The following is a 24183-nucleotide window of genomic DNA, read 5'->3' on the forward strand; positions in this document are numbered from 1 at the left end:
ATGACCTATATAGGAATACAATCTAAAAAAGACCAGATATATGTATAATGTACAACTGATTCACTTTGCTGTACAGCAGAAACTAACACAACATTGTAAATCAACTATACTCCAATAAAACTTAAAAAAAAAATTTAAACAGAACGCAAGCCTAGCGTTAACACTAGTAAAACGGATGAAACCTATGATAATTAGACAACAATAATCTTAATTTGAAGAAAGGCATAGCATGGTATTCAAGTAATGGGTAACAGAGAAAGGCTGGTGTTCAAAAGTCCAGAAATAACGCTGGAGACTAGGATATAGCAGAATTCTACTGCCATCTTCTTTTTCCTCAACATTTGTGCATCATGAGATAGGCAATGTTATAACTGCAAAATAAATGTCATAAACCTGTTTCACTAACTAACCATCAACCTTAAACTTGCTTTTCTAAAAATTGGTTAGATGTGGGATATATGTTAGGAATCATGATTTTGTACCTTGTATCAAATGCTTTATCTATTTCAAACAAACAACGAAAATTCTCAGAGCTCTATTAACAAATGCTAATTTCTATTGATATAATAATAAATACCATAATTCAACCAAGTTGTAGATGGCATATAAGTACTGTATCTTCAATATAGAAGGGATATCAAGTTATTAGTGATAATTTAGTCATTATTATGAGTTAACATATTTTGTTATTTAAATGACATTCATCCATAATTAGAGAAGGTTTTTGCCTTCTTCAACTATTTGTTTTTAAAGGACTAATATTAGAAAGTTGGTAGTTAAAATTTTTCCCCCAAGTTATGCTAAAAGAAGAAAGTAAAATTCAGGTATATAAAAACAAGTGAGTTAAGTTATGGGCAAGTGAAAACAAAAGGACAAATTTTAATGGCATCTCTCCTAAATGTACCAATATATCTTACAGTATACTTTGAAGGATATTACCCAGTAACTTCAAAAAGGAATAACATCCAATATATTTTATTATTAAAAAATAAATTAAGGGCTTCCCTGGTGGCACAGTGGTTGAGAGTCCGCCTGCCGATGCAGGGAACACGGGTTCGTGCCCTGATCCGGGAAGACCCCACATGCCGCGGAGCGGCTGGGCCCGTGAGCCATGGCCGCTGAGCCTGCGCATCCGGAGCCTGTGCTCCGCAACGAGAGAGGCCACAACAGTGAGAGGACCGCGTACCGCAAAAAGAAAACAATTTTTTTAAAAATAAATTAATTAAAATCTAAAGAACGGTATTATATACTAGCTACTTTCAAAAAAGAAGAGAAAGAAATAAAAGTAATTTGAGATTTAAGGTTAGAAAAGAAAAGGTAGCAAGCGGAGAATCTAACAATACCTAGATTATTAAGCTAAAAATTTTTCATCAGAACATTTCACAAAAATCAAGACACTGGTAGGAAGGATATGAAATCACTTAATTCTGTCTGTTAATAAAATGGACTATTCATCTGTTCATAATGAAGTAAACAGAGGAAGGTTTTCATTTAAATAAAAAAAATAAGTTAGAAACTAAAAGGAATCCCATAATGCAAAGGTTTCACTTACTCTGCATTTTTTCAAGCATTCCAATCTTACTCAGAAATAATACAAGATATCCAAGGGCTTTAAAATCTAAGGCCTTTAATTAGGTTTTCAGTAATGACCATAAATGCCTTCTCAAAACCCCTTTCACTGAAACCAGAAGGCACTAGGCATTACATAACACCCTGAAACCAGTGATTCCTTCTGGTGCTGGTGAAGATACACATTAAATGGCAGGTTTTAGATCTTAATGTCTCCTCCGGGAAAAAAAAAAAAAGACAGCTCTGAAAATCACCCCAAAAATTAAAGTGATCAGTCTTTCTCAGGTTCCCAATGCAATTTTAAGTTATTTTTACAAGTACATAATTTGAAATTAATAGATAAACCCAGTAAGTATGATATGGTTTTCAACATGTGTTAGGCTTTTTGTTAAGTACAGTAAATATGAAGATACCGTTATTATGCTAAGTGGCATCCTTTGCTTCTCTTTAGCTGTGCAAAATAAAGTTGAAATGATACATCCTGTAGTGGTATAATTTAAAAGATCCTTGATATGACACTAACAACTTTCAAACTCTGGTCACAAACTACATATAAATTGTTAGATTATTAAAATACACCTTTTTGAAAAATAATAAGATGACCATTTATACCTAAATAAGGTTTCCCAGGAAGATATGAAATACTTTAGCATATAAAAGTAGTTGCCCCTTTTCCATGAGGACAACTGTTGTTTCACAAAATAACTCATGTGATTCAAGGCAAATGATTCCTTTCAAATGCCACATTCTCTCCATGACTTTGAGGTATGCTTCAAGAGACTTGTATCCATGAGAAAAGGGCACATTTGGATAGAAGACCACAGTTACAAACACCAAGGACCCTTTCTTAGGTCAGGAGTGCCCTTAAGAGTTACATTAACAGAGAATAAGAGATAGCTCCTGAAGCCATTTCTTTTACAACCTACAACTAAATTTGGATATGTAAAGGGTAATTCAAGACACAGCTATTTACATATGTGCTATGTCATGTGTGCCTATTTTAAACAGTGGCTTCTTCAGGACACTCCTATTCAAACACTAACGAAAAAACCTTATTCTACCAAACAACAATCTTCTATTTTTGGCAAGGTAGTATAGTGTAAACAAAACAGAAACAAAGAAAAACAACAATGACAAAAAACTAGCTATAACAGTGATTGAGGCAAAAGTTCCATGTCAAACAACAGTAGGGAAAGTATTCTGAGAAATATTAATTTTGGGGGAAAAAACCCTACCAAACAAATAATGCTAGAAATCAATCTTATAATCGCTCAAATGACTATCACATAAAAGTTTTAGGGCTTCCCTGGTGGTTGGGAGTCCGCCTGCCGATGCAGGGGACAAGGGTTCGTGCCCCGGTCCGGGAAGGTCCTGCGTGCCGCGGGGCGGCTGGGCCCGTGGGCCGTGGCCGCTGGGCCTGCGCGTCCAGAGCCTGTGCTCCGCGGCGGGAGAGGCCACAGCAGTGCGTACCGCAAAAAAAAAAAAAAAAAAAAAGTTTTACAAATTCCTTTAAAATAAGAATAGTTGTTTTAAAAAGTAGCTGATTATGAGGTTTATAATTAGAATGTCTTTGAAAAACAGACAAGCTAATTAACTTGGGCCCAATTAGCAAAGGGTAAGAGGAAATAAACTCTTCCATAATTAATACTAGATGTCTTCTTCCCTTTGGTGAAACAGATTAAATTTGAAACTGGTATAGAAAATAATGAAATGAAACCTCTATGACAATTGAAAAAAAAAAACACCAATGCCACTAATAATGAAAACAATGGGAGGCAAAAAACATATTTTTAAGCAATGATTACTCAAAAGAATGCCTTATAAAAAACTACATATCATAATAAAGTTAAGAAAAAGCTTCAAGACTAGCAGCTGGGCTTTGTGAAACACGTAGGACAACGGAAGGCACTACAAAAGCATTAATCACTCCTAACTACAGTCTGACAGTTCAGTCTTTTCCTTCTTCTTAAGAAGATAGCCAGTGTGAATGTCATTTTTATATCCCCCTGAGTTTTATCATGATTGGGCAGAGAAGCACCAATTTAAAAAAAATATCTGCAATGCCAGCACTGCAGTTTGGAATCACTTAAACTGATGGCCCCACAGGTCTCTCATAAGAGCACTTTAGAACATGATTAAAAATATAGAAATGCCTTTTGGTGTTTCAGTATTAAAGTGGAACCACCACAGATATCCATTTTTTTAAAACTAATGCACTAAAAAGGTCTGTTTATACAGTATAGTCTTTCAACCCTGTAGCTAGCATTCACGGCTATTTTCCGCTCCGAGAGATCTTGGGCGTCTGGTTGAAGTGTCAGTATGCTTCATGGTGTACAATCCTTTTGGCTGGAAAATCCTGGCAAATATCATGTCATGCCTGTTTTGAGCAGTATGCCTTGTAGGTCCTCTGGCAATGCTAAAATAATTGCATCTATGTGTGTCCGTAACTTTTCCATAGTGTCAGGTTTCACAGGTAAATGCTCTCGATCAGCCTGCAACTATATAAGGAACATTTGGAAGCATTTAAATTACCTTTTGAGGCTGTATTAATACAGTATATTCTCTAAATAAACAGTTTTAATGGTCAAAGATTTGGAAACTTCAGACTGAGACCAGAATTTACAGAATCTATAAAAAAGCAAAGAACGTGCCACTTTAACAGTACAATTGCTGAGCTCGAAAAAAGACTTCATGTAAATTAATAGATAATATCAACGCAGACCATGTGGTATTAAATATAAGTCACAATGTTTTTTGTAAAGCTCATTAGACTCCATGTAAATAACTAAAAAAAATATATGGCTTCATTATGATCTGCTTGAGTGACCAAGTATTTTCAGTCAGATCTACCATCAATTGACCAATCATAAGTCCTCTCATTTAAAAATTTACTTCTGTGATACATCAAAGCTATCACCTCAAATAAGAGCAAAACAACTTCACAGATCTTTGGCTGCTTTGGCTACATACCAGCTTGTTTTTTAGCTTCAATACAAGGTCTACTGTTTCTACTTCTGTGTGTTTCTGGGTCCAGTGAAGTAAGTCCTAGAAGAATAAACAAATCTCAAATCAGTAAATACTCAAAATAATATTCAAATCGTTCTATTTCAATAGGCAAGGCTACTGGGAAGAAAGGACAGGAAGGAAAAGGAGAACAGGGTATTTAACCCAGACATAGCATTATAGTATAATTCTGTACATAATATTCTGACAATGTGAATCAGATACTTTTTGACATTAGCCAGAATGACTGTCTAATATTCAGAAGTAAAACACAATGGAAGAAATTCCTTTCTGGCCCTTTTAGATCAATCAAGAAAAACAAAATTGGAACTTAAGGTACGATACTAACCCCTAACCCCAGTAAGTATTGAGTAATTTATAAGGTACATCAACTAACAAATCAAGATAATTGCGAACATGAATATATTACTGTATACAAACTTTGCATCTTCAAATAAGCTCTTCCTGGGCTTATTTGTCGTTGCCTTCATGGTATTCTTTCTCTGAAAACCAGTCACTGAGAGTTTATGATTAGAAAGTTAACACTGAGGCTAGCCCACCTCAAGCTAAACACAAATTGAGACTATCCTTTATATTTTTAAAAGTAGCTTAATTTAAAATAGTCTGCTGACAAATTATAGAATACGAAAAAGTCCAAATACAGGAAAAATATATTAATAACTGGGAAAGGTGAATAACGCATGGTGGAAAAGGTGTTGAGTTAGACTGCTCGGATCTGAATTCTAACTCCATCCAGTGGTGTGCTAGTAAATATTTAACAACTGGCTCTCAGGAAAAGTTCCTGGTTTATACCATTTGCCAGTTGCTCTGGTGTAATTCTCCCTCTGTAGCTGATTTCAAGCTACCAACCTGAGATCACTGAATACAGAGCTGGGAAGAGATGCACACGGCTGGCTCTTGTGAGCCAGTGCAAGTGGGCTCGAGCACACTGCTGGTTCCACTACTTAGCAGTGATGTGATCTGAAGCAAATCACTTAATTGATTAATGGATCACTCAAGTGTCTCAATTAATCACTCAAGTGTCTCATAACGCAGATCATAACACACCTACTTCAATGAACTATGAATATGAAAAGACTGTCCATTTAAAGCACCTGCACAGTCCTTGGCACACAGCACATGATCTGGAAAAGTTAGCTATTACTATTTATAAAGTAGTGGATATGGATATAACCTTTCAGCCTCTATGAATAACTTTATTTTCAATAGTTGTTAATCATCACACAAACATGCTGTTTTCTAACCTCTTCACAAAGAGCTTCCAGATGGAGTGCCTCCAGTTTCTGGGTCATTTCCTTCCTCCGGGTCTTGAACCAACCATCAAAATTTGGAGATTTTAGAAAATGCCTATAAAAATAAATTTTTAAAAAGCAAAGTTTGATTATGACTTAACTTCCTCTCAATACTTTTTCTACCAATAGCTAGGAGAACCATGTGAAACAATGTAATTTTTTAAAAAAAGAATATGTTGGATTTCCCTGGTAGTCCAGTGGTAAAGAATCTGCCTTCCAATGCAGGGGACGAGGGTTCAATCCCTGGTTAGGGAACTAAGATCCCACGTGCAGCGGGGCAACTAAGCCTGTGCGCCACAACTACTGAGCTCGCGCACCTCAACTAGAGAGCCCACACGCCACAACTACAGATCCCACAAGCTCTGGAGACCGTGCGCTGCAACTACAGAGCCCACGTGCTCTGGAGCCCCTGTGCCACAACTAGAGAAGCGAAAACCCACACAACACACCTAGAGAGAAGCCCGCACACTGCAATGAAGATCCTGCATGCCGCAACTAAGACGCGACGCAGCCAAAAAATTAAAAAAAAAAAAAAGAATATGTTTAAGCCCAGTTTTTTGTTTCATTTTTAAATAAAGCTCTATAGATGGATGAAATAGAAAAAAAAGGACCAACCGGTAAAGTCCAATCCAATCGCCTTTTATTCTAGAGGTCAGCTGAGGTCCTGTTTTCTCAAGTGTTTTCATAAATTCTCCTGGAAGGAACTGTCTTAATTGGGGTGGACTCTAGAAAACATGACATACTGTATTTTAAAATTAAAAATGGATATATTCACAGAAGTTAACTGCAGTTAGACAACTCAAATAGGAATTTAACTGAATATATTTATACCTTCCACGGAGAAATGCTTTTCTGCAAAGGCATCAAGCTTGCCACATATCTTTCCTAAGTCCAAGAAAAAAAAGTTAGTCAAAGTTAGGTGTCCTTACCGAGAGTCTTCAAAAATGTTTAAACTGACCTACTTAAAAAAAGTGGGCTTCCAAGTTTTTCATCATATGCTCTTTCAATGGACATCAACAACACCATCACCAGTCTCAATAGATACACTAAATTCAGATTGAATTGAGAAGTCACACTTTCAATAAAAATTTAACTAAATCTCAGATAATCCAAAGAACTACCTATTTTTAATGATAATAATTAACCTTATCGACTAACTGTGTGCCAGAAAATGTACTCAACATTTTACATGCGTGATCTCTTTTAACTCTTGCAACTATCCTTTGTGGCAGGTATTACTGGGAAACTGAGGCTTCGAAAGGCTAAGTAACCTGCCCAAATTCACACAGCTTGAACTTGAATTCAGGTGTACTTGACTTCAGCCCATGCTCTTAATTAAGCACTACAGTAAAGTTCACTTACTTAAGCAAGTTGATTTAAATGGAACAAAATAAATTGACATCTATAGACTAAGAAAAAATATTTCTTCTCAAAGTATAATAGCAAAGATTTCCAGACTGCCCTCCTATAATATTCTTAGATAGATTACATTAACAACTACACGAGTCTCTCTCTGATGCAGTCTCCAGACTAGGACCACATCAAGGTACTGCCTTATACTGTGAGGCATAACTTTTAGTAATTTAACATGATGTTCCACTGAACTTCAAAAAATAACTATATCATCTAGTCATTTATTTCGTAAATATTTATTGAGTGCTACCATGTGACAGACTGAGGAAAAGGTAATGAACAAGACAGATAAGGAACTACATCACGGAACTACATTCTCACAGGTATCATATCAAATTGTGCTCAAGAAAATAATATCAGATTTCAAAACTTCTGCTCTTTCCATTATAGTAAATGCAGATGATAATGGCAGCTACCTCACAGAGTTGTTAGGAGAATTAAACAAATTGTTGGTCTCTAGCGCCAGTGCTTGGCAGTCTTAAGAAAGCACCTGTTTAGCTCTGCATAGTGAAGTTCTTCTTCCCAGTGAAATCTATTTAGCCCAGACCATGATCCTAGGGAGTTGCTATTTAATTCTTTAGAAAGTATAATCAGTAAACATGTTTTTTCACCTGCACAGTATCCTGGGAATGTAATATTGGAAGTCTTGGGTATGCTCTGCAAGGAAGAGGTACTATTGTAGGATCTTGGACTAATAACAGAATCCTAAAATGTTCAACCTCATCTCTACCCCAATGCCTCCTTCAACCAGTTCAAGCTTTGTCCTGATACCTCAGACGAAATGGAAATATGAGCATACAACATCACTGCTTAAAACCTCCCCATCTGCTTGGGGAGCACAACCTGACTCTCTTAGCATGAAATAAAAAGTACCGATCAAAAATAAATAAATAAATAAATAAATAACATCAGGGAAAGAAGCTCCAGTAGAACCTTTTAAGGTGCAAAATTCAATAATTATATAATATTTCATAAAAGTTATCTCATTTAAGATTCACAACAACCCTGAAAAGTCTTTATGGGAAAGTGTAATCAGCCACATTTTACAGATAAACAAACTGAGGGTCAAAGAAAGGAAGTGACTTACCAAATTACACAGCTAATACCAGAACAAAGAATTCAGGTGTCTTGCAAAGGGCTCTATTTTAATCACTACACACACGAGCATGCAAAACAATTTAAGATAAAGTTTTGATGGATGAAAAAAACATTCATGTGCCCTTCAACAAATCATTAAATTAAGCAAATACATATGCTAACTTACTAATGGAATGATGAAGCTTTGTGTCAGTTCCAAAAAATAACGTCGGAGAATGACGCTTTGAGCCTCAGAAGGACGCTTCTGTTGTACACCCTTAAAAGAGGAAAAAAATGAGAACCTATACTCTAGTGTCAGAGAATACAAAACAATGAATGCTTATAGAAGTTTAGCTGATATGTAAATATGTATTTTACTTGATAGGAAAAAAACCCTAGAACTTCATCTTGAAGTAATTTAATGTGAAGTTCACTGTGCAATATCCTGTAAAAAAATCCTTAGAGAAAAATATAAGACATTCATCCCATACTTTAAAATATTAGCTCACAACAAAGACTATATTTATTTCATACTTGTTGTATTAACAATATTTACATTTTCCAAAAAAATGCTAACTATTCTCTTAGGTGTTAAGCTACCTCATAGTACAGTCCACGACTTTCTCACTATAACTCCTAAGTTTTCAGGAAGATTGGCACTAGGTTGGTAGCTGCAGTCCCATATTTCTAGCCCATAATTGCTGCTACATTAGTCTCCTGATTTTCATGAAGCTTTGGTTCAAAGTCCAGAGTCCAGAAAGACCTCTTTTCATATTATTGTACATAAAGCACATGTTGCTTTACTGGATACTGCATACCTGAGTAAGGAAATTTAAATTAATAATATGAGCAAGTAATCACCTTCTGCAATTGTTTCATGATTTCTTCGTCTCTATTTAGATATGGCTTATAAGAAGTATAAACTCCTAAGAAGTAAAGAAAAGAAAATGAGGTAAGCAGTATGACCCATTTACCCATATAGTATATGTTTTAAAAATTAATAAAAGTCAATACCAGGTTTAGAATCCAGAGTCTTTAGGTTCTTCAATTTTTTCACTTTAACCTGCTTAGGAATTTCACCTGAAGGAAACATCATAAAGATTCTTATAGTTATTTGAATTTCACATATCACAAAACTGGAATTTTCTAAGACTGATAATCCACTAACTGTTATGTACTTAGTCAGGGATGCTGTAGCTAAGGTATTCTTAACATCAGTGAATATTTAAGAGTTTATTCCTAGTACTTTAAAACTGGATAAAGGGAACACTGGGCTATATAACAGCATTACAGAAACAATTGTGTAAATTATATAAAATGGATATTTGATCTTTCATTAATATCTATCACTACTTTAAAATTTCCCTTTTTGTCACTCAACTTAAAATTTAAAATCTTTGTGCTAAATATATGAAACATGAATAAGATACCATTTTGAATATGATGCCAAATATAATACCATTTAAGAGTAAAGAGAATTGAAAGCAACTCCTAAGTTAGTATGAAGATGTAGTATTCAAAGATTTTTTTTCTGGTACCGCCCCAAATTCTGCTTTTGCAGTGTAGAAACACTGCCACCAGGTGGTGATAGTGGAAGCCACAACCACAGGCCTGAGCCACAGGTGGACTGGACTCTGGACTCCTAAGCAGGGGTGCTGTGTTGCAAAAAGGAGTATGAAGTAAAAGAGAGAAAAGATTACAGGACGAAATGTATGCTTTGTTGAATACTGCTCCTGGGTAGAAAGAAAATCTGAAGACATGTGCAGCAAGGAAAGAGAAGAAAGTGAGCTACTGTAGCTCTGTGGAGGAGATTTAAAAACAAGGGGCTTTGGGGACAGACTGAGAAACAATAGGAAAGAGTCCAGAAACACTCAGGTTTCTGGAATGTTTCTGATTTATTAGCTCACAGTTTTTACTTTGGCAACTTATTCTATATATTCCCACATACTAATTCTTATTTATTTATTTATTTATTGGCTGCATTGGGTCTTCGTTGCTGCACGTGGGCTTTCTCTAGTTGCGGTGAGCGGGGGCTGCTCTTTGTTGTGGTGCATGGGCTTCTTATTGCAGTGGCTTCTCTTCTTGAGGAGCAGGGGCTCTAGGCGTGCGGGCTTCAGTAGTTGTGGCACGCGGACTCAGTAGTTGTGGTGCACGGGCTTAGTGGCTCCATGGCATGTGGGATCTTCCCAGACCAGGTATCAAACACGGGCCCCCTGCATCGGCAGGCGGATTCTTAACCACTGCGCCACCAGGGAAGTCCCCACATACTAATTCTTATGAGAATGTCTCTCATCTTGAATGTTATCTCACGGTTTTGCTTTCCAGAGTTCAGAGTAGCTTCTCGGCAGAAGATTTGTAAAACTTTTTTTTCTTAAAGTGCGGAATTAATGCATATTTAACTATACAGATAACTAAATTCAAATCACTATCTGCCTCTGCCTCTGAGAACCCAAAGAACATCACATGTCAAAACCACAGCGCTTTGAATAAGTCTAAATATTCCTGTGCCTACTTTCTGTTTCCTTTTGTCTAGATCACAAAGGACTTGCAACTCCTGTATCCACCAATGCCATTTATTATATATTATTTTCTGAAATTCACTGTGCAGAGGAACCAAATATCAGGGAAGAGAATAATTCAGCAGTAGGTTTCATATATTCTTTACATTCAATAAGTTCTAGGTAACAATGAAGATATATAGTGATCCATATCAGCTTTTTTTAAAAGGCAAAGACAAGAATACTACCTGCGCAGCAATCTTCACTCACACAATTCCCCTCTGATTCAAGGGACCTCATCAGGTGTAAGATGCATACCGAACTCTAACCCTAGCCACCATAATTCTTACACTGCAGTACATAATAGACATAAAGAAAACTAGTCATAAAGATACACTATCTATTGCCAAAAAAAGTTAAATGGTATTTGTCAAATACGTCTGGAAAATAAAATAAGAATGCCAGAAAATGAACTGAAGTCCTACAATTACAGCTGTTTATTTTAATTAAAAAATAATTATTCAATGTCTGTTATGTACATGCACATAAGAGAGGGGTTTAATATTATTAAATTAATAATGTTCTGCACCTCTGCACATTTGCATAAGAATCTTCTACATTTAGGTCAAATGTTTTACCTTTGATTAAATCATCAAACCCAATTTCTGGTTAGAAATTCAGTTTATAATGTGATCCAATATACACTAGTAGAATTACTTTCTCTTTGAGGAATACTTGTTCAGTACCATTATCCTAGCATTACATTTCTTCGTTTAATAGGATTTGGGTGAACTAAAACTAGGTATAACCCATAAGAAGTAATCCCTTTATAGCACGAGGAATGACCTCTCTGCAGGGTTAAAACTATATATATGTTTCTAATAAAACTATGAACTTCTGGGCCCAGGAGAGCAAAATCTCAGTTCTGCTATGCCTTCCCTGCTGGTCCTACAGAACATACTTTATCTGCAGTTTTACTGACCCTCTCAGATAGTCTTGAATTTTCAAAGCCAGGATCCTAGGCAGAGCTGTTGTGTTTCCTAACTTGTGTAGCATATGCAGTGGTCCTAGTCTTGAGATCAATGGGTAGAAAAGAAATATATCCCAATATATATGCCCAGTACTCATAAATTAAAAGACAAATGGATTTTCATGAATGTGATACCAAAAACAGAGACAATAAAAGAAAATATTGATAAATTGGACTTCATCAAAATTAAAAACTTCTGCGCATCAAAGGATACTATCAAGAGAGTGAAAAGACAACCCACAGGAGAATATATTTACAAAGCATCCATCTAATAAGGCATTAGTATCCAGAATATAAAGAACTACAACTCAACAAAAAAACCAACCCAATTAAAAAACAGGCAAAGTGGACTTCCCTGGTGGTGCAGCGGTTAAGAATCTGCCTGCCAATGCAGGGGACATGGGTTCGATCCCTGGTCCGGGAAGTTCCCACATGCCGCAGAGCAACTAAGTCTGTACGCCACAACCGGCTGAGCCTGCGCTCTGGAGCCCACGAGCCACAACTACTGAGCCCATGTGCCACAACTACCGAAGCCCACGTGCCTAGAGCCCGTGCTCCACAACAAGAGAAACCACCGCAATGAGAAGCCTGCGTACCGCAATGAAGTGTAGCCCCCACTCACCACAACTAGAGAAAGTCCGTGCGCAGCAATGAAGACCCAACAGAGCCAAAAATAAATAAATTAATTTTTAAAAAAAAAAGGGAAAAGGACTTGGAAAGACATTTCCCCAAAGGAGACATAGAAATGGCCAATGAGCACATGAAAAGATGCTCAGTATTACTAATCATTTGGGAAATGTAAATCAAAACTACAATAAGATACGACCTCACACCCATTAGGCTACTATCAAGAAAACAGAAAATAACAAGTGCTGGTGAGGATGTGGAGAAATTGATACCCTGTGCACCACTGGTGAGAATATAAAATGAAAACAGTATGGCAGTTCCTCAAAAAATTAAACATGATGACTATATGGTCCAGCAATTCCACTTTTAGGTATACAGTTGACCCTTAGGTATACATGTTGACCCATGTTGAACAACATGGGTTTGAACTGCCCAGGTCCACTTATACATGGATTATTTTCTTTTTCTGATGAATATATACAGTACTACAAGATTTGCAGTTGGCTGAATCCACAGATGTGGAACTGTGGATACAAAGGGCCAACTATGGGAGTTGAACATCCTCGGATTTTGGTATCTGTGGCAGGTCTTGGACCCAATCCTCTGTTGATACCAAGGGATGACTATATGCCCAAAAGAAGTGAAAGCAGGGACTGGAGATATTTGTACACCCATGTTCACAGTATTATTCACATAGCTAAAAGATGGAAACAAGCCAAGTATCCATCAACAGATGAATGGATAAGCAAAATGTGGTATATACATATGATGGAATATTTTTCAGCCTTAAAAAGGAAGGAAATTTTGACACATACTACAACATGGATGAACCTGGAGGACATTATGCTCAGTGCAATAAGCCAGTCACAAAAGGACAAGTAGGTAGAATTCCACTTACATGAGATACCCAGAGTAGTCAGATTCACAGAGACAGAAAGTGGAATGGTAGTTGCCAAGGGTGGGAGGTGGGGCGATGTGGAATGAATAGGGAGCTACTGTGCAATAGTTTCAGTTCTGCAAAATGAAAAGAGTTCTGTGGGGAGATGGTGGTGATGGCAGCACAACCACGTCGATGTACTTACTGCCACTGAACTGCACACTTAAAAAATGATTAAGATGGTAAATTTTATGTTATGTATATTTTACCACAGCTTTTTAAAAAAAGGAATAAAATTCTAAAACATGCTACAGCATGGATGAATCTTGAAAATGTTATGCTAAGTGAAATAAGCCAGACACTAGAGGAGAAATACTGTATGATTCATAGAAACAGAAATTAGAATAGAGTTCACTAGGGGCTGGGAGATGACAGGAATGAAGAGTTATTGTTTCATGGCTACAGATCTTCTGTTTGAGATGATGCAAAGTTGTGTAAATGGACAGTTGCACAACACTGTTAATGTACTTAATGCCACTGAATTGTACACTTCAAAACTGTTAGAATGGTAAATTTTATGTTATATATATTTTGCTATATTAAAAAAAACTTTAAGATAAGTGGGAAAAAGTATCGTAAACATACTAAACTTAATGAAATTCTGCACGTCTGTTAAGATCTGTGCTCAAACGACACAATCCAGTCCCAGAAATAGGTACTATAGTCTTGCTCAAAATTATTTAAACACCCCTGGTGTCATTGCTCACAATGTATCACCTCTACTAATTGAACAAGGACCAAACTGAGGACATTGACACTCTCTACCATCCACTCCTCAATGACCACTAAGGATCTATAAAACACGTTTCCATACAACATCATCACTCTCCTATAGAAAAAGTGATACCTTTTTCTATATGATATGGTCCAAATACTCTGGTGACAAATAATCAGAGGGAACACAGCATCTCATCCCTAAAATAGGCTGCTTAAAATAAAGTGTAGGGTTTCCCTGGTGACGCAGTGGTTGGGGGTCCACCTGCCGATGCAGGGGGCACGAGTTCATGCCCCGGTCCGGGGGGATCCCGCATGCTGCGGAGCGGCTGTGTCCGTGGGCCATGGCCGCTGGGCCTGCACGTCCGGAGCCTGTGCTCCGCAACGGGAGAGGCCACAGCAGTGAGAGGCCCGCATACCGCAAAAACAAAAAAAACAAAAACAAACAAAAAAATAAAGTGTAATTAATATTCCATACATGCCCTTATGCCCATTTTGAAAAATAAACTCAAGAAGTGTCCCCTTCCCTCCCTTGGTCCTAGGTCCTAGTTTTAAATGGTAACTTCACCTGTCTGAAGAGGATTCTCAGAGCAGCAAAAATATTAGCTATCAAGACATCACAAGAAAAGAATATCCCTCATGGATAAAGATGTAAAAATCCTCAAAAAAAATTAGCAAACTAATAATAATAATAAAGGACTATACACCATAACCAAAAGGGATTTATTTAAGGAATGTAAGGTTGGTTTAACATAAAAAATCAATTAATTTAGTATACTGTATTAATAAAGGACAAAAAGTACACGATGATCTCCACAGATACAGAAAAAGCATTTAACAAAATTCAACACCAATTCATTATAATCTTTTTCAACAAACTAGGAACAGAGGGCTACTACCTCAACTTGATAAAGGACATCTATGGAAAACCTACATCTAACATCATAATTAGTCCTGTATATTGAAAACTACAAAACATTGCTGAGAAAAATTAGAGAAGATCTAAACAATGGAGAGACATTCCAAGTTCCTGGAATGGAAGACTCAGTATTTTTAAGACAGCAATTCTCCTCCAAACTGATTACATATTCCCTATGTAATCAACACAATCCCTAACAAAATCCCAGTTAGCTTTTTTGTTTTCTGTTCAGTTGGCAAAAATTGGCAAAGTAATCCTAAAATTTATATGGAAATGCAAAACACTATTTTGAAAAAGAACCATAAAGCTGGAAGACATATTTCCTGATTTCAAAACTTACTATAAAATTACAGTAATCAAGAGGTTGTACTGGTACAAAGATAAGACATATAGATCAATGCAACAGAAACAAGAGTCCAGAAATAAACCCTCAGGTTTATGGCCAACTGATTTTCCAAAAAGGTATCAATGCAATTCAGTGGCAAAAGGATAGTCTTTTCAACAAATGATGCTAAGACAACTGGATATCAACATGCAAAAAAAGATGATTTTATACCCTTACCCCACATCATAAACAAAAATTAACTCCAAGTGGTTCCTAAATGTAAATGCTAACACAATAAAATTTTTAGAAGAAAACATAGAAGAAAATCTTTGTGACCTTGGGTTAGGCAACAAGTTCTTAGATAAACATCAAAAGCCTAATTCATAAAATAAAAAATTTGATAAACTAGACTTCATCAAAATTAAGTACTTTTGCTCTTCAAAAGACGTCCTTAAGAAAACAAAAAAGAGGGCTTCCATGGTGGCACAGTGGTTAAGAGTCCGCCTGCCAATGCAGGGAACACGGGTTCGAGCCCTGGTCCGGGAGTGTCCCACATGCTGCAGAGCGGCTAAGCCCGCGCACCACAACTACTGAAGCCCGCACACCTAGAGCCCGTGCTCTGCAACAAGAGAAGCCACCACAATGAGAAGCCCGCACACTGCAACGAAGAGTAGCCCCCGCTCGCTGTAACTAAAGAAAGCCCGCATGCAGCAACAAAGACACAACGCAGCCAAAAATAAATAAATTAATTAATTTTAAAAAAACAAAAAGAGAAGTCAAATACTGTGAGAAAATATCTGCAAATCATATATCTGAAAACAAACTTGTGTCCAAAATAAAGACCTCGTACAACAAAATAATAAAATAACCTAATTTTAAAATGGACAAAAGATTTAAATCAACATTTCATAAAAGAAGATATACAAATGACTAATAAGTAGATGAAAAGATGCTCAACATCATTAGTCAATAAGAAAAAGCAAATTAAAACCAGCATTTTAAACCCACTAGAATGGTTATAATGAAAAAAAGAGACCATATCAAATGTTGGCAGGGACGTGAGGAAACAGGAGCCCTCATACACTGCTGGTAAGAATGTAAAATAGTGGGTCACTCCAGAAAACAGGTTGGCAGTTTCTTAAAAAGTTAAACAGACTTATCAACCCATGCTACTTTACCAGTGATCTTTGCAAAAGTTCCTCTACTTACAGCCCCAACAGAAAGCCTTTTCTTATTGGAAAAAGACAATAAACAGTAGTCTACTATATTACGATTAACCAAATAGTCCAGATTAATAGGAAAAAAACAAGAAAGTAAATGTCAAGATTAAATTAAGATTAAAAAAAAAAAACCTTTCCATATCTTCTTATAGATGAGACTCCGGTGACTGCTGTGCTCTGAATTATCAGACAGAACACTAATGAAATGGTAAGGGACCATGATCTTTACAGAGTGCCATAAGTCAGATACTGTGTTCAATCCTCCCAGCAGACAAAGAATTGCAGGCTTAAAGAGGCTGTTCTGCCTAAGGTCACACAGATCTGATGGCCAAGGTAAAGCCCTTTGCCCTTTCCTCTATTTCATAAGGTTTCTAAGGATTTCAGTCTAAGATTGAGTCTGATATTTGTAAATAATATGATTTAAAATGTTATTCCCTAATATGTCATCTAGATTTATTTATATTCCAGAAGGGATATTTTATAAAATAATCATATTAAATAATGTCTTAAATATAATACCCATGTACACCAAAGGAAAAGTCTTTAAAAGTAACATATCATAAAGTTATTAGAAATATTCTAGATAGCTCACGTCTCAACTATTTCCATGGAAAATTCAGGAATGTCCAGTGAGAAAATGTCAGAGGTACCATTAAATTGTCATCCAGGTTAACAAAATTGCCAACTTCAGAATCATTTACTCATTTAGTAAACATTCATTAAACAGCTACCATGAACAAGGTACTACATGTCTTTTTTCAAGGAAAGCACAGCCTTTTGACCGCTTCCTTAATCAATACCAGTGCCACAGAAATGTATAATTCTTGTTTGGAGTCCTAGTTGAGAATTTTGTGTCAAATTGATTAATTAGAACTTTCTATAAGGTTTTATTCAAGCAGTGTTGGAAAATCCTGTTTAATTGGGCTTATACATATACAAAATGTAGCTCAAATTTTTGAGGTTTCATGAAACCTCAAAATAATTCAATGTTTAAAACACTGTAAGTGCATTTTTTTGGTAGGTGGGCACGATGGGTTATACATATAAGAATCTGTATATTTTAGCTGGAAGTTATGCTCTTCTCCAAAGGCTTTTATTCAAGTTGCCTCAAAGAAGGTTGCCATCAACATAATTAAAAAGTAACGAAGCAGTGAAAACAAAGGAAGAAATAAACCTGCTCATCCACCTTACATACTACAACGAGAACACCAAGTTTATACTTTACCTGCAGGTTTAAGGTCTCCTATCCGAATAATGTGTGGCCAGTGCTGGAGTGTTTTTGCAAAAAAAGGGTTGGTTACTCCTAATATGACTGAGGGCCTACATTAAAACAAAACAAAACAAAACCAAAGTGAGGAAAAAATGAATGTTCCATCAGTTTACAATTTATTTTGAGTGAACTACTGTTTACTCAAAGATTACTAAGATAATCTTTTCCTTCATTGGTACCACATATCAACTACATTCCAGGCACCATTTTTAGCACTAGGTATATAAAGATGAAAAGACACAGTCTTTCTAAAAGCACACAGGAAAAGCGGTATACATAACCAATTATGATACCAGAAATTAGAATACAGTGAAGGTGGTATAAAATGTACAATTATTACAAAGGAGAAACTATGTCTACCAGGGGATTAAAGGACAGCCTCACCAAAGAGATGACATTTGCACAAAGCTATGAAAGATGAATAGGAGGTTTTTTTTTGAAGGATAGTTGATATATAACATGATATAAGTTATGAACAGGAGTCTTTTGCCAGGTGGATAACGGAAGAAAATGTGATGCAGGAGAATGAATAGTATGTGCAAAGCAATGAAGTGAGATCACGGTCTGTTTGTAAAACTACATATAGTTAAGCATTCCTAGAGCACAAAGCAGGAAGAATGAATAGTCAGAAATGAAAGCAGATGGGCAGATGCTGGCCAGATGATTCAGTACCAACTTAATATGCTAAGAAATTCAGATGTTATCTTGTAGGCAAACAGAAGCTACTAGAGAACTGAGTGGAGGAATGCTACATGAACAAAAATGTACTTATTAGAAAGATCACTCTGGGGGAAATTTGGAAGATGCTCTGCAAAAAGGGGAAGAGGTTTGGGAAAAGCAACAGCAAATACGAGAAAGACTGGAGGTAGTAAGACTAGGAAGAGAGCTCTGGAAAGAAGATAACAAATGTTATGAGAGATATTTTAGGATGTTGAATTGACAGAATTTGGTAAAACTTCACGTGGAGAACATTAAGAACGAGAAATTTATGACAATTTAGGTTTTTGATAACTAAGTGAAAAGAAGCACCATTCATGAAGTAGGAAGAAGCATGGAACTAGGGAAGAAAAGAAGGAGACAAAAAGAATTCAGTTTGAACATGTTTAATTTTGGGTGCCATTAAGATGTCCAGGTGGCAATACGATAAAAAAACAACAACAAAAACCTGGACAGAGGTCGAGACCTTGCAAAGATTTGAACTAGGAAGATAAATTTCAGTCATCAGTATATAGGTGTTAACAGAGACTGTGGGTACAGATAAGACTGTACAGAAAGAAATATCAGTCTGAAATCAGAACCCAGAACACAATACTGGAGAACACCAACATTTAAGGGGTTGGCAGAGAAAAAGAAGTCTGCACAGGAGACTGAGATGCACCACCAGCCAGCCAGGTGAGACGGTACCAAAGATTAAAATGTTTTCAACGTCCATAGAGTAAGTGTTACAAGAAAGGGAAGGCAGGAGAAACAGGGCAACAATGTGCCCACAGGTTCAAGGCAGTGAGAAAGGTCTTGATGACTTTGGCAAGAACTTCAGCGGAGATGAAGAAATCAACCTGCAACGAACTGAGAAGCAACCAGGAAACCAAGAAGTGGAGAGGGTAAATGGAAATTTCTGTTGTTATTCTAGAAACAGCTATGAAAAGAAGGTGAACAACAGAGCAGGAACTAAAGGGGAAAGGTAAGATATTTCTTCCCCTTTTACGGATTGGGAAGAATTTTTATATGTTTATATGCTGATTCAGTGAAGAGGGAGAAGGAAAAGGAAGTTACAGAGCAAGAAGAGATAACTGATGCTATAAGGGGTCCTGAAGTAAAGAACAAAGATAGAAGTAAAAGTAGTCAGATAGCTATTAAATTAGAGGAATTAGCTATTAATTAGCGGAAGACAATATAGCTTCCACTAATAAGATCATTCAAAGAAAATAGGATAATGACTCTTGAAATGTGAAATTATTACCAGCAGCTCCTCAAAGCTTCCTTTATAAAATCAATCTGCCAATAAGTTCAAAATTTAAACTTTTCAATTATTACCAAAAATAATTCTACATAATTTGGTTATAAAGGTAATACTTGGTCAATAAAAGTTATTTTGTTTACTCACGGGGCTTGAGTACGGGTGGTATATTCTTTGAATTCACTATCATGAATAGTGAAATAAGGTCGGAAATCACTGAAGTACTTTAATGGAGAAATACAGCTGTAGAGCAAGAACAACATGTAAAACAAAGGACAGAAATTAAAGGCCCTACTCAATAACTATGAAATATCTAAACACAGAGTTTACCCCACTGGGATCATCTATCTATAACTCATTTAAGGAAACTAGAAAGACAAATGGAAAAATGTAATGTAGATGGCATACCAAAAACACACTGGATTGGGGGCAGAAGACGGGGTGAAATTCTGGCTCTATCATTCATTAGCTACATACCTTTTACTAGACACTGACCATTCACACAACTGATTTTTATCAGGTGCTAATTTTATGTAAGTGAATGAATGTGCTTATTGCCCAGAAAAACAAAAACATGGAATCTGAATTAATTTTCTCATCAATAAATGGTGCTATAATGAGCACTACCTTCTTACAGGATTATTGTGTAGATAATGCAATTAGTGTGCAAACATATCACAGGTGGTAAACTGTTGCAACTATCACCATGAGGAACCAAATATACTCACTTAACAAGTGCCAATACAGTCTCTGACGACTCTGATGGTGACGGTGCCATGACCACGAGGGGCTCACCCAACAGCACCAGCTCCCAAAGCATCTGACTATGAAGGAAAACTGGGCAGAAACACCTGAAAGGTGTTTACGCAGCAGAGACACTGTTATTTATCCATCCTTGTTTTTTTTAAGTTCCCATATAATCATTCTAAAAACTTCACATTGATACAATTCTTCCAGCTATGTGTACCTTGACCTGATATACAAATTCATTTAGAATATGGTGATGTGGACTTCCCTGGTGGTGCAGTGGTTAAGAATCCACCTGCCAGGCTTCCCTGGTGGCGCAGTGGTTAAGAATCCGCCTCCCAATGCAGGGAACACGGGTTTGAGCCCTGGTCCGGGAAGATCCCACATGCCGCGGAGCAACTAAGCCCGTGCTCCACAACTACTGAGCCTGCGCTCTAGAGCCCGTGAGCCACAACTACTGTAAGCCCACGCGCCTACAGCCCGAGCTCCGCAACAAGAGAAGCCACCGCAATGAGAAGCCTGCGCACTGCAACGAAGAGTAGGCCCCGCTCACTGCAACTAGACAAAGCCCAAGTACAGCAATGAAGAACCAACGCAGGCAAAAAATAATAATAATAATATGGTGATGCACATAGATATAAGTTCCTTTTATCCACACAAAAATATATAGCAATTTTACTTGTTCCAAGTTTTACAAAATTAAATGTAATATATTGACACATAGAATGGCTAACAAACGATAAAAGCATATAAAATAATTATTAAATTATTGTACCATATAGTATATCTAGTTTATCAATATTGCTGTTACATTTGAATTTCTACTCTATTTTGAAGGAAACAAGAAAAATTAATTTTCCAAAGGATGTTTACTGGATGTACTTAATTTCAAAGCCAATGCTTTCAATATTAAAGAATGAGGAAGACAAATCACAAGGAGGTGTTCTAACACCAAATGACAGAATGCTTTCCTAAGCAGATCCTCCCCCTACAGAAATGTTGCATATTTTTACAGTAGCCCTGGAATTAGGCAGAGGCCTATAGGACAAAACTCTGGTACATTATCTAGCCTAATTTGATAACTTTTACTTATTTAGTAATTTCCTCCTAGTAGGGTCAAAATTTTTCCTAGTAGATTAGAGGGAAAAAAAAACTACATTATTTATAAAAATCATAACCAAAGGACTTTCCTGGTGGCACAGTGGTTAAGACTCCGTGCTCCCAATGCAGGGGGCCTGGGTTCAATCCCTGGTCAGGGAACTTGATCCCACATGCCTGCTGCAACTAAGAGTTCACATGCCACAACTAAGGAGCTGGCAAGCCACAACTAAGGAGCCTGCTGGCCGCAACTAAGGAGCACACATGCCGCAGCTAAGGATGCCGCCTGCTGCAACTAAGATCTGGTGCAACCAAATAAATAAAGTAAATGTTAAAAAAAAAAAAAGTAACCAATCTACCTACCTGAAAACATACACACACAAGAAAGAAAAGGAAAAAAATACAAGTAACTTTTAAGTGTAAAAATATGAAACAAATTTGTGAGATGGAAATTAGGGAAAGTTCATTTTAACTATTCAAAGGCAAGAAGAGAAATGTGAAGGAAGGGCAAAAAACCAAAAATAAAAACAATAAACAGTTCAAGGATAAGGCAAAGGAGCTCTTCCTCCTTCCTTCTTAAACAATTCAATCCTACAGCAAAACACAGTGCATGGTAGGCATCTCTGCCAAGAGGGAAAGAGAGCCCTGTTGGCCTGAAGAGCGTATCAGGGCTTGTGTGAGATAAGGCAGACATCCATGTGGAGGGGGTGGCTTGTCGTGGGGGTGTTGGAACCCTAATGTAGTGAGAAAGGTGTGCATGTGTGGAGGTGATCTGATTTGGGGTGACAGAGCCCAGGAATTGTGAGGGGCATGGAGGGGCAGCAGGTGCAGAGGGTCAGAGCCAGAGTGGGCTGAGGAGGCTGTCCATGGTGGGATGTCAGAGAAGAGGAATGAGGGTGAACGTATGGAAGGGTGGCCTGCAGTAAGGTGTAGAAGCACAAGTAGGGAAAGGAGGGATCCATGTGGGGGCTGGCTTGGCATTGGGAGTCAGAGCACGACAGGGTGAGTATGGCATCCACATAGAGAGGTGGCCTAACGTGGGGTATAGAAGCCTGACTGGGGCAAGAGGGGAACCACGTGGGGGGTCAATCAGGCATGGAGCAGGGCCTAAGCAGGGTAAGCAGGGTGTCCATGAAGAAGAGCAGCCACGTGGGCAGTTTCAGAGCCCAAGAAGGATAAGAAAGGCATTTGCTCAGAGAAGAATGTTGCAGCAGAGACGAGAGATTGGTTACTAACATGGGCTGATCAAATAAGTAAATGAATCAAGGATAATAGGATGTAGCTCCTCTGTCAGAGAAAAGAAATACAAATATGAAAAGGGAAAAAAGTAGAGTGAACCCTGTCATGCTGCACCGGAATTAGGGGTATTGGTGTGACTTTATAGTTTTCAATATATATGGATATAGAAATAAATATGTATGTAAAAGTGTTTAAATACTATATATGAGTGTGTATATATACATGCATTTACAGATACATATTTTCCTTAGCTCTGCCCACTGAGAGGGATATTCCCTTAGCAAGGAGCACAACTAGTGCCCAGATCTTGACTTCTAAATCCTGTTCTCTACTAAGTAGCTGATTCCAGGGCTGGGGAAGAGAAAATACAAGATAATCTTGGAACCCAACAGAACTGAAAACATATGTCCACACAAAGGCTTATATACAAATGTTCACAACAGCATTATACATAACAGCCAAAAAGTGGAAACCATCCAAATGTCCTTCAATGGATTAATGGATGTGGTATATCCATACAATGGAATACTATTCAGCCATAAAAAGAATGAAGTAATGATTCATGCTACTGCATGGATAAACCATGAAAATAATATGCTCAGTGAAAGAAGGTAGACATAAAAGGTCACACATTGTATGATTCTATCCATATGATATGCCTAGAATAGACAAATCCAAAGAGACAAAGTGGATTAGTGGTTACTAGGGGCTGCGGGGAAGAGGCCATGGGGACTAACTGCTAATGGGGTACAAGGTTACTTTTTGAGTGATGAAAATATTCTGGAACTAGACAGTAGTAATGGTTGCACAACTCTGTGAATATATTAAAAACAACTGAACTGTATACTTTGAAAGAGTGAATATTATGTATGTGAATTATATATCAATTTTTTTAGTTAGAAAAAAAAAAAGATAAGCCTGAAACAAACAAGTTAGTGTTTCAAGAATGAAAAGGATATGACAAAAAAAGAAAAACAGAAGCCAGCTTGAAATGGATTCTCACTGGCCAAACTGGGGACAATTTGAACATCCAAAACTGATGAGAATAATGGATTTTAATAACCTGTTGAATAAAACAAGAAACCAAAAATCCATACAGATATACATACATGGTGCAATGTTTTAAAATATTTCTACAAATTCTTTGGCACTCCTTTTAAAGCACTGAGCCTATTTCTCACCCTCTTAGGTGGGCTGGGTTAGTGGCTTGCACTTAATGAACAGAGT

At 37.1% G+C, this 24183-nt stretch overlaps 1 protein-coding gene across 2 annotated transcripts in view; it reads right to left on the bottom strand.

The window, feature by feature from the left end:
- Positions 1 to 1155: 1155 nt before the first annotated feature.
- Positions 1156 to 24183, bottom strand: part of DENND6A (DENN domain containing 6A) — a 54656-nt gene continuing 31628 nt past the window's right edge. For both annotated transcript variants that reach the window (XM_029243672.1, XM_029243671.1), the window contains exons 10-20: positions 20601 to 20723; positions 20020 to 20115; positions 17871 to 17965; positions 9390 to 9455; positions 9237 to 9301; positions 8563 to 8652; positions 6717 to 6770; positions 6501 to 6610; positions 5838 to 5940; positions 4540 to 4614; positions 1156 to 4067 (exon numbers count right to left, since the gene is read on the bottom strand). In XM_029243672.1, the coding sequence (XP_029099505.1) occupies positions 3936 to 4067; positions 4540 to 4614; positions 5838 to 5940; positions 6501 to 6610; positions 6717 to 6770; positions 8563 to 8652; positions 9237 to 9301; positions 9390 to 9455; positions 17871 to 17965; positions 20020 to 20115; positions 20601 to 20723 (1009 nt within the window). In that variant the 3' untranslated portion in view covers positions 1156 to 3935. The remainder of the gene's footprint in view (positions 4068 to 4539; positions 4615 to 5837; positions 5941 to 6500; positions 6611 to 6716; positions 6771 to 8562; positions 8653 to 9236; positions 9302 to 9389; positions 9456 to 17870; positions 17966 to 20019; positions 20116 to 20600; positions 20724 to 24183) is intronic.

The sequence above is a fragment of the Monodon monoceros genome, unplaced genomic scaffold, assembly GCF_005190385.1.
Source record: "Monodon monoceros isolate NGI ecotype Baffin Bay Population unplaced genomic scaffold, NGI_Narwhal_1 Super_Scaffold_3, whole genome shotgun sequence".
Classification (NCBI taxonomy): Eukaryota; Metazoa; Chordata; class Mammalia; order Artiodactyla; family Monodontidae; genus Monodon; species Monodon monoceros.